Here is a 12500-nt window from a genome sequence, read left to right on the forward strand (position 1 = left end):
TATATCGATATATAATTCCTTTGCATCAATAAATATCGATATATCGATATTTAACGTGACGAGTTATCGTATCGTATCGATATCGAAATTTTGTGACATCGCCCAACACTAATAGAGCAGTATAATTAGGTGCCCCAAACGTAAACAAAGGTCTAGAAGCACATGGTAAACCACATGTTCCTGTCTTGACAGCTCAAGTTCCAATGTAAATTATAGAAAAAAATAACCTTTAAAATTTGGCTGTTAGGTGGCAAAAGAAACACATATTCATAAATACTCGATCATACATCAAATAATGTCTAGATATGGATATTTTATGGAACAAAAGGTAAAATTTATCAAAAGTTACAGTCTATCTATTTTTAGACCAGAGCAAATTATTGCGCTGGTGTGAACAAAACGAGAATTATTTGGAGCCTGATTTTCAGAATAATTTAGTCTTATATTATTATTTCTGCAACTGTTAGATTTTATATAAACATATTTTCAATACTGAAAGTGTATTGCCTACAACTCAAACTACAAAATTGGGAGACCTATATTGTGCGTAAATTTTTCCGGTCCCTCACGAAAATCACTAGCAACTTGTTATTGTTTACGTTTGGGGCACCTAATTATACTGCTCTATACACATGTGTAACTGACAATGTCACAGGAAATCATCTATGTTCAAAATATATATATTTACGTTAGCCGGGTGAAATTAGTTCGATGAAACCGTGTTCGATGTAAAATTAATTCGAGGAAGGAATGGACAAAAAATAAAACATAAAAAATTCGGGACATAAGAATGAGTTCAAAGAAACCGTGTGTTCGAGGAAACCGTGCTAGAGTGTACTATCTATTGAACACATGAATAGATGTACATAATTATCTTTTTTTTTATCTCCGCTGTAGATACGCTGTATAAATATCCTGTCGGCGTTCCGAGATTGGGTGATAGCAAACAACACACAGCAAGTTAACAACAGATATGACTTGTCTCTTCTCTTCACCGGGTAATTTTGATTTACCTAATTTTCTATTAAAGTTTGTTGGGTTTTTTTTCCCCCAATCCTTTTCTGTCTTGGATATGGCATGACTCATGATGTCATATTTGTCATAGTCATAATTTTCTTTTTGAAATAACTTTTATTACATTTTATTTCTTTATCATTTTATTAAGGTGATTATTTTTTGACACTTGAACAATGCTCAACACATAGCAACACAAAATTAATAATTATTTACGTTACAGGGCAATTTATGAGTGTTGTTTATAGTCTGTACGCGCACATGACAATGTGTCATATCTGTTAAACCAAACACCAAATAACATAAAATAAGTTTTAAAGATTAACAAAATAAGTTAAAAAGAATTCCAAACAGCGTCATTATTCACTCTTTCTGAAATCAAAACAGAGAACCATAGGAATTTAACCCTCTCCTCACATTCGTTAAGATGCAACCAACATTTTTCTTATTCAAATTTCTTTTGTACATCATACAATTTAAAGAAAATGAACAGTGTGTTGTAAAGCATGTTTTGCTAATGAAACTATTGTCTCTGTCCCCAAGAAAGACAAGGTCTCTTGTATGAATGATCTCAGACCTATAGTCCTGACATCTATTGTTATGAAATGTTTCGAACGACTTGTACTGAAAAAGTTTTATCTCCAGTTTGGTCCCCAATCTGACCCCTTACAATTTGCATATCAACCAAATAGAAGTGTTGATGATGCCATTAACCTTTTGTTGAATAATATTTACAGTCATTTAGATAAACCAAAAGCATTTTGCAGAATTCTTTTTATTGATTTTTCTTCAGCATTCAACACGATTCGGCCCCATTTACTTGTTGAAAAACTGAAATGTTTGAATATAAATCCCCATTTGATTTCCTGGATTCTAGACTTTCTTTTAGAGAGAGCATAATTTGTAGAAATTAATGGAAACAAAGCTAATAAAATAATTACTAATACAGGAGCCCCTCAAGGGTGTGTTCTCTCTCCTCGCCTCTTTACGGTTTACACAGCTGACTGTACAAGTGACTTGGTCCCAATTTTGAAATTTGCTGACGACACTGCCCTTCAAGGGTTAATATTTAAAGATGATGAAACGGCATACAGATCTGAGTTCGACAGATTTGTTGGTTGGTGTGAAGATAACTCCCTGAAATTAAATGTAGGAAAAACCAAAGAAATGATTTTTGATTTTAGGAAGAACACAAATTCTATCACTCCGCTCAAAATTAAAAATTAAGCTGTTGAGCAAGTTTCGGTTTACAAATATTTGGGTATTTTAATTGACAATAATTTGCAGTGGCATTTACAAACCGATGCTGTTATCTCTAAATTGAACAGAAGAATGTATTTTATACGGAAACTTTCAGAATTTGACATAGACAAAACGTTATGCACCCTTTTTTATAGATCCGTTTTGGAGACCGTTATTATTTTTTGTATTACAGCACGGTGTGAAAATGACAGTATTTGCGACATTAAGAAAATTGATCGGATAATTGATAAAGCCAGGAGTTATACTCACCCAATTTACAAAGTGGAAGAAATGTTCAAGAGGTTTTGTCTAAGTAAAATGGAGAAAGTTATGAAGGATGGCGATCACCCCCTTCGCAAATAGTTCTCCATGAGGAGCCGTCGCCTCATATCTATAAAAACAAAGACACCACGTCACCATAATTCATTTTGTCACATGATGTTCGAATTTTTAACGCCCAACTGTGATTTAAATTAAATACTATCTTTTAAATATACACTCACAAGTTCGGACTATAGGCCAGAGGTATGGCCTATCTCAATTTATTAAATTCATATATAAGGTGTTGCTATTGGTTCTTGGTTGTATATTTTTACATGTTTGTACATCTGCATATAATATATATATATATATATATATATATATATATATATATATATATATATATATATATATATATTTATATATATATAAAATAAGTATACATTGTCGCCATAGATTCTCAACTTTGTGTTTATACATTTTTATGCATGCCACGTCTGTAAACGAATTTCCATTTTTTTGGATGAATAAAGTATATATTATTATTATATTATTATTATTATTATTATTATTATTATTATTATTATTATTATTATTATTATTATTATTATTATTATTATTATTATTATATATTATTATTATTATTATTATTATATTATTATTATTATTATTATTATTATTATTATTATTATTATTATTATATTCGCAAGAACTTACTGCTATTGTGTTTGAGTGATAAAAAATATATTTTTGTGATGGGTGTGAAGTTTCGGGGAAAATCCTGAAAATGGCTGGTAAGAAGAGAATTAATCGACTATTCCATTACTGCTCGGATAGGAAGGTTGGATAAATGGCACCAAGAACACAATGGCGATTTGGAGTTTTGCCAAAGATCACTGACTTCACAAAAATTGCATGAATATATGACAAGACTAGATTATGGGCTACTCACGCCATCATTTCAATACGTCTTGGTATGAGTAACAAAATGAGGAAAGGAAAGAAGATTTGAATTCAACTTTTTTATGGTTTCAAAAATATTAATAGACCCGGCATGTGTACAATTATTTCATGCTTCGATGTGAATTAGACTGATATTAAAGTTATGGCCGGAATTATTCGTTTCTTAATCTTTATAATTTTTATACTGCAGAAGAATTCTTACTGATACATTTCTTCATTGATTGATTATTTTAGATAGCGTCACTATGCTTGATTGTTTGATTTATTGGTTTAGCTTATCGCAATCTGTTCGTGTATTGATACATTGACAGATTGACTTTTTGATTGATGAATTAACTGAAAGGGTGATCGATTGCTTAAACTGATAATCCGCCATTTAATCACATCAATACATGAACTGATTGATTGATTGATTAATCGATTGATTGAATTGTTACATCTATTTAAAAAATGTATTTATCATATATCTGCTTTTCTTATGGTTATTCATATATCGATACACTAGTGGTTCATTTAGGGACTGTTCACATATTACGTCATCAAAAATTTGCCATCATTGGCCTGACACCTCCCCCCCCCCACCTCCCCAAAGAAAGAAAGGGTAACGTTTTTTCAACACTCCATTATTCATTGTATAGAATATTGTGTAACAGTATATTCATCACAATATTATTATACATAGGAATCAGCTTAAGTGTTATTCAAAGAAAAAAATGCAGTCGGGTTTTCAAATGATAAACATACTTACCCCAATTTAAAGTAGACAATGATCTATTCTCTTTTATTTTTTGTTGCCAACTACTGTAGAATTATGCTTATTTTTGAAAGTACAGTATTATTGTATTAGTGGGATGGGAAATAAAGTGCTATATAAATGACATAAATAATAGTAATAATAATAATAATAATAATAATAATAATAATAATAATAATAATAATAATAATAATAATAATAAAATAATAATAAAATAATAATAACAATAATAATAATAATAATAATAATAATAATAATAATAATAATAATAATAATAATAATAATAATAATAATAATAATAATAATAATAATAATATATGGTTTATGTATACCGCCTTTCCCCATATATATCAACAAACTCAAAGCGCTAAACAGTAACGTGGCTACTTTTACTGAAACATACAACCAATCAATCATGCAATATGAAACAAAGCAATATAATTCTACAGTGCTACATATTAAAAAGAAACGTTTTATGATATTTTTAAAAAGAAATCTGCATCATTACTGTCTCTGATATATCTTGGAAGGAAGTTCCAGATAAGGGGTGCCGAATATTCAAACGCATGCTCGCCAATTTTGCGAATAATTTTTGGCTTCACAAGTATGTGATTATCAGACTTTTATCTCAGATTCCTGGATGGGACGTAGCATGTCATTAATGTTTCCAGGACAATCGAGTGCAGTGTTTTAAAAACAATAGTGTAGATCTTATATTCTCACGTTTCTCAACGGGAAGCCAATGGAGTTCTCTTAGCAAACCCGATGATGATTGATTTCTCCTCTTTCTATAAATAAGCCTGGCAGTATCATTCTGGGCTACCTGATGGAATTTTATTTTGTATTTATTTATAGATGAGAGAAGAGAATTGCAATAATCTAGCTTTGACAGTATTAGAGAATTAACTAACAAAATAGAGATGCCTCTTGTAATTAGATGTCTAACACTACGTATTCTTCTCTTTCCATGTACATTAACAAAACGATAATATGATTTACTTGGCTAGTAAAAGACATATCTGAATCAATAAGGACACCCAAATGTCGAACAACCTTAGCAGTTTCAAGTACACTATTTCCTAAAACGATTGATTCACACTCTACATTTTAATAATTGCTGGCCTAGCGATAAATATTATTTCAGTCTTACTATCGTTAAGTTTTAGTCTGTTCAGTTCCATCCAAGTTTTCAATTTAACAAAGCAAGATTGGACAATTTCAATTAAAAGTTGCAGATGGTCGTGAGTTGCTGAAATAATTGATCCAATGGGTTCCATGTACATTGTAAAAAAGAACAGGACCCAGTACTGATCTCTGTGGCACACCTAATGTAAAAGGATGATCAGACGATTTGACATTTTAATCACAACAGTCTGTCGACGACTCGTTAAGTAAGATTCGAACCATTTCCGCGTCAATCCCTGGATACCAAAAAGACCGTCGATTCAACAGACTGGTGTGGTCAACCGTGTCAAATGTAACCGATAAGTCCAACATACATAAAATGTTCACCTCATTTTTGTCAGCATTAAAAATCGAATTATTCACTACCCTTAACAGAGCAGTCTTGGTGCTGTGGTTTTCCCTCTAAGCTGAATAAAATGGCTCATATAGATCGTGCAATTTTAAATATAACTTGAATTGGTGAAGAACTGCATTTTCCGGGATTTTTTAAATAAAGGGAAGGTTTGAAACGGGTCTGTATTTTTTTTAATCATTATGGTTTAAAGAGGGTTTCTTTAAAAGTGAGGTAATGAGAGCTGTCTTAAAACAAGAGGGGATGATACCCGTTTGTAGAGACTGATTATTTATTTCAGTAATTGATGGAATAAGCTCGTCAATGCAAGAATTTAAAAGCGATGTTGGAAGGGGATCTAGCTCATTAGATTTATTTGGGGCCTTCATAATTAGATTCTTTTTTTCTAAGATTTGTTGAAAAGAATTTAGGGTGTCACCATCAAAAGACTGTGTATCTGTATAAAGCTCAAAATTGTATTAGTTGTTTCGAATTGTGTCAATTTTCTGCGTAAAAAAATAAAGCGAACATTTCAGGTAACTTGACATCATTGTGCAAAGAAGGGAAGCGTGATGGTGTTGATTTTCTTAGAATTTCATCACATGTTGAGAACAGCTGTTTTAAAGATTTTGTATTTTTAAACTTGTCGTCACAATGGGCCTGCTTAGCTGCTATAATTGTCTTTTTCCATTTGAAAGTGGCTGGTCTAAAACGATTTCAGTGATCTTGTCGGTGGGTCTTCTTCCATAAATGTTCCGATTTTCTCACGCACTTCTTGGCTTGCCCAACATCCTTACCAACGACTGGTTGGTCTATGTCCATAAACACAACAGTTAACAGTCTTTGTTTTCTTACCCCTCCTCGCTGACGACTGTTTGATGACTTGGTTGTAAAATTAGATAATGAGAAATGGTCGTCAAGTATGAAAGTTTAAAATGTTACTAGAAATAGAATGCTAAAAGTGGATGTAAACAAATATTCATGGTGAACACTTGTAGAAAAATTAAAATACATTTTTAAAATTTAAGAAAATCACAAAAAGTCACTCAAAAGTGTTGATGAAATGTGATAAAAGTTATAACACAGTAAAGACAATATTGTCACGAGTAAAATGATAAGAAATTATGTTTAAGAAAAAGATAATTGATCTTTTTAAAATCCAAAAATCGAAGAACACAAACAAAACGTCTGCTTGCTAGGCGTGTTACACATAAAACATAATATTTTTCTTTTATATTGTCTTCGTCTTTTTAGTTATTTTATGGAATGCCATTTTGATGGTTAATTGAGTACTTTTTCATGACATCATCTTTTGGTCTAACCCCCCCCCCCCCCCCCTTTTTTTTTTTTTTCCTTTCCCCCCACGTCAACTTTTGTCATAGCTAATGACGTAATAAGTGAACACACACTTATCTGACCATCCATAGATTTACCGGTTGATTGATCGACTATTTATTTTGTGCTTCCAGCTACAATATGTTTCTCTATGATTACGGTGACTGTGATGTGACAACTGGAATCGCCTACGGAGGCAGGGTATGTTCCACCTATGGACTTGGAATCGTGGAACTTTCAGGAACGTCAAAAGACGCATTCATTGCTTCACATGAAATTGGTAAGGTCGATTAAATCCTATGTGTTCAACCTGACACATATAATTGAACTATATCTTCTTGATCTAGTTCGATTCAACAAAATAGCAGATGGGCGTGATTGACATTTAATCTGAGTCTGACGGCTCGAAAGTTCCATTAGCATTTACAATTTGGTCTCAAAGAAAAAGTACTTCATCTATAAAACGACCCATTGATCCTAACCTGTCCACAAATCTTAAAACTAATGTATCAAAGGGTTTAAGAATCTTTTATAGTTAGATTCACTTCCATCCCGGTGTATGAAGTAATAGTTTTTATTTTAAATCAGTGCAAGGCAAAAAAAATAAATAAATAAATGGATGTGTCAGTCGGCATTTTGTCTGCTAACCGTATCAATGGATCGTGGTCTGCGTTTGTATTTCGTTGATTCTGCTCTTCTTCAAAACCTATGACTTTAAACAAAATACACACTAAATGTTCTCAAAACACTTTCGATTTGTCTGATTGTGAACTGAACAGACTGACAGAAATAGACACAGCACTGCAGAAAACGCGACTCCCACGCGACTTCAACGAGCGAGTTGGTGCAGGCAGAGAATCATGGCCAATCGTTTTGGAACGTCATGGCATTGGAAAGATCGGTCAAAAACTTCTTGAATTCTCCGTGACGGACACATACTTCCAGAAAAGGCATGCCACAATGGAGACGTCCAAGGTCAAAACATTGGTATCAACTGGGCATGATCATCACCGAGTGAGATTTCCTAAACAACGTTTGCAACACCATATCCTATATAAGTGTTGCCACAAAGGTGAAACTGGAACCAAAGAAATTTCATCAGAAGTGTCCACCCAGGATCAACATCAGCAAGACGGCTTACCCGGAAAAGAACCTAGAGTTCAACGAACAGCTTGAGGAGGCTCTCAACACAGCTCATAAAATTGCAGAACAAAGCGCAGAGGACAGTTTGAACTCTCTTAGAAAAGCCATGTTCAGCACTGCAGTTCTGACGTAAGGACGCTGATTGGTTTGAAGCCAATACTACAGAGATGGAACCAGTCATTGATGTGCAGCGCACTTATAAGCTATAACTATAAGCGTGATCCAAGGCAGAGGAACCTGCAGGCAATGCAAGCTGCACGCAGCAAACTACAGCAAACAGCACGACGTTGCTCCAACAACCACTGACTTCAGTTGTCGGACAACTTCCAGCAAGCATTGGTTGGTGGCAACATCAGAGGCATGTACGAGGACATCAAACAGGCGACAGGCAAACCCACAAAGAAAACTGCACCTCTTAAATCAAAGACACAGATGGGAAGATTGGTAGAGCACTACCTGGAACTCTACGCCAGAGAAAACTCCGTCACCCAAGAAGCGTTAGACGCAATCGAAGAGCTGCCCGTACTGGAGGAGCTAGTCCCTGAACCAACTATGGAAAAGCGCTCCTAGTGAAGATATCATTCTACCCGAGATAATCAAATGTGGAAAGCCAGCCCTCTAGGAACCACTTCATGAACTCCTGAGTCTCTGTTGGAGAGAAGGAAAGGTGCCCCAGGATATGCGCGATGCCAAGATTATCACCCCCTACAAAAACAACGGAGACCATAGTGACTGTAATAACTCTCTACTGGGCATTGTGGATAAGTCTTCGCGCGCGTTGTCTTCGCCTAACGCATCTACCCTGAGTCTCAGTGTAGCTTCAGAGCCGAGAGGTTGACAGTGGACATGATCTTCTCTGTACGTCAGATCCAGGAGAAATGCCGCCCTTCTACGTCGCGTTTAGTGACCTGACGAAGGCTTTTGACCTTATCAGCAGGAAGGCCTTTACCAGTTGCTAAAGAAGATCTAATGTTCTCACAGCAGCTCAGCACCATTGCCTCCTATCACAACATGAAGGGCACCATTAGCTACGACAGCGAAGCCTCAGAACCCTTCCCCATGCACAGCGGCGTTAAACAAGGCACCGACTTCGTTTAGTATAACTTACTTCCTATTGTCGTAGTTTGCATTCTAACAGTCCACAGAAGCAGTCCAGAAGTGATGGTAAGCATTCAATCAGGCACGGCTGAGAGCAAAGACCAAGGCCTGCACAGTCGTCATAAGCAACTCTGTGCTCACACATCAAGGAAGAATTCAGCGGTTAATGGACAAGCTTCGGGCTCACAATCAGCATTTTTAAAAACTGACGTCACGGTTCAGGATCTTCCCTCTCTACCAGCAATTCGAACTGAAAACGAGGGCCTAGAAGTCACTAATCACTTCACATACAATCACAAGTAACCTCTCACTTGATGCAAAATTAGACAAGCGCATCTACAAAGCTGCAGCTTTTATTGACAACTGAACAAGAGAGTGTGGACCAATAAGCAACTCACTTTGAACACCAAAGTCAAAGTATACCAGGTGTGCGAACTCGGCTGCCGACTGTACGGCAGTGAATCCTGAACAACATATGCCAGACAAAAGAACCACCTAGCAAGCTTCCACAGTTGCTGTCTACGGCGAAGTCACTGCATCCAGTGGCAGGACAGGTTCACCAACAGTGCGATGCTAGAAAGAACTCTCTTAGCATGCATCTCATGCTTTGCCAGCAGCGTTTGCGATGGCTTGGTCACGTACACAGTATGGACGATGGGCGCAAATCCAAAGACATCACGTATAGTGAACGTAAACCAAACGCCCGTCCAGCTCTGCGTGTCTATGATGTTTACAAGTAAGACATGAAATTGACAGATATCAGCTCAAACACATGGGAATCGCTTGCTGACGACCATCGTTTTCTCGAATCCACTACTACTACTACTACTACTACTACTACTACTACTACTACTACTACTACTACTACTACTACTACTACTACTACTACTACTACTACTACTACTACTACTACTACTACTACTACTACTACTACTACTACTACTACTACTACTACTACTACTACTACTACTACTACCACCATTACTACTACTACTACTACTACTACTACTACTACTACTACTACTACTACTACTACTACTACTACTACTAACTACTACTACCACTACTACTACTACTACTACCACTACCACTACTACTACTACTACACTACTACATACTAACTACTACTACTACTACTATACTACTCTATATACTACTACTACTACTATACTACTACTACTACTACTACTACTACTACTATACTACTACTACTACTACTACTACTACTACTACTACTACTACTTACTACTACTACTACTACTACTACTACTACTACTACTAAACCTACTACTACTACTACTACTACTACTACTACTACTACTACTACTAACTACTACTACTACTACACTACTACTACCATACTACTACACTACTACTACTACTACTCACTACACTACTACTACTACTACTACTACTACTACTACTACTACTACTACTACTACTACTACTACTACTACTACTACTACTACTACTACTACTACTACTACTACCATTTACTTGATGAGAAAAATAGGGTATGGAGAAGTAAAATATAAATATATCGGACACACATGGAATAGCTCCGGTATTGGGTTGAATAAAATTCAGAAAAAGCGTGGAGCGGGCATTTGTATCAATAATGATGAGAAAATTAGGCTATGGGGAAGTGCCAGATGAAAACAGAGAATAAAAAGTCACGGGGTCAGTGCCAAATTCAGGATCAAATTGACACGACACCCTCCACCTGGTCGGGAGAGAAAGGAAAGGGAGCGGTCGCACAACCGGCTGAGCTATCCAGTCACACAAAATAAGGTTCGCTGTCCTCTCTCTCTCCCGGCCAGGCGGAGGGTGTCGTGTCAATTGGATCCTGAGTTTGGCACTATCCCGTGACTTTTTATTCTCTATTTTCATCTACCACTTCTCCATATCCTATTTTTCCCATCATTATTGATACAAGTGCCCGCTCCACACTTTTTCTGAAATAATTTACTTATTTGATTTTCACTCATCCTTGCTACAGGACACATTCTGGGAGTTAAACACGACGGATGGAATTGGACGTCGGCATGCCGGGCATCAGATGGTTACGTCATGAGTAGCGTGCCCAACATTACTTCACCAAATCATCCGAACTTCTCCCCATGCTCAGCAAAGTTAATCAAGATTCAGATGAAACTCCTTAACATACTAAACAAGAACTGTCTTGTCAGAAGTCTTCATTAGACTCTATCTTCTGTAGCTTCGTTATTGTTTAGTCTAGTAATGAAATGCGAGATTGCAACACTTAAACCTTATCAAAGTCCAGAAAGAGCAAGATAGTCCAAATGCATAACAATTTATACAATTCATCGTTGTTTGCAGAGGGGTTGAGCCATAAAACAAAAGAGAAAGCAGATCCGGTTAAGGCATTGAGTAATTACAATATGCAATTCACTTAATAGTCCGTTCTTAATGGCATATTATTTCGAATAACAGTGAAACCTTATAATAACTGCCCCTAGCCACCTCCAATCCCCACCTTCGCTACAAAATAGAATTCAATAGTCTGATATCACGTCCGCCAGCAACCAGCAGCTTGGTTCTAAACAAAGAAAATATGTACTTTTTAGTCTTCATGCTGGCTAGAACATTTTCACATTTCATGTGATCAGAATGTATAAAAGTCAAAACGCGATCAGATTTATAATGTTTTTCTCCTCTGAATGCACTTTTATGCTGTCGGAGAAGTATTTCATAAGGGCGTCCGCCATTGTTCCGATAGTTTAGAACCAGTTACTAAGTTACTGTGCGTCATTACGAGGGGAATGACGTCACGTCTGTTGAAACCTATTAACATCGCTTAACACCAAGGTAAATGTGTGCATGGCAACTTTGTCTGAGAGCCATATGTGTCAGGTATAACAAGGTATTACTATATTTCATTTGAACTATTTAATGTTTTGTCGTGGTTTTGACAAGCACTTCCTTGGATATAAGAAGTGCTTAGTAGTATACCCAAACATTACCCATTCAATACTTTTTACTTCCATAAATTAATATTGATATCAATCATTGACAGTAAAATCTGGATGTGCTCTAATCTAATGTAAGCTTGTTGTAATCCTAATTTGTCTCATGAACAGCTTTTTTCGTTCAAAAACTTGAGATGGCTTCATTATGAAAACTAGATAGACTAACGATCTTAATATCTTTTTA

At 35.7% G+C, this 12500-nt stretch overlaps 1 protein-coding gene across 1 annotated transcript in view; it reads left to right on the plus strand.

Moving 5' to 3' along the window:
• Window positions 1-12500, plus strand: part of LOC144956478 (metalloprotease mig-17-like) — a 45620-nt gene that overhangs the window by 32079 nt on the left and 1041 nt on the right. The window contains exons 4-6 of the mRNA XM_078887005.1: window positions 898-998; window positions 7220-7365; window positions 11326-12500. The exon at window positions 11326-12500 is cut by the window's right edge and continues 1041 nt beyond it. Coding sequence (XP_078743131.1) covers window positions 898-998; window positions 7220-7365; window positions 11326-11528 — 450 coding nt within the window. The 3' untranslated portion in view covers window positions 11529-12500. The remainder of the gene's footprint in view (window positions 1-897; window positions 999-7219; window positions 7366-11325) is intronic.

Source organism: Berghia stephanieae, chromosome 11 (genome assembly GCF_034508935.2).
Source record: "Berghia stephanieae isolate SIO BIC M18660-M18661 chromosome 11, UCSD_Bste_1.3, whole genome shotgun sequence".
NCBI lineage: Eukaryota > Metazoa > Mollusca > Gastropoda > Nudibranchia > Aeolidiidae > Berghia > Berghia stephanieae.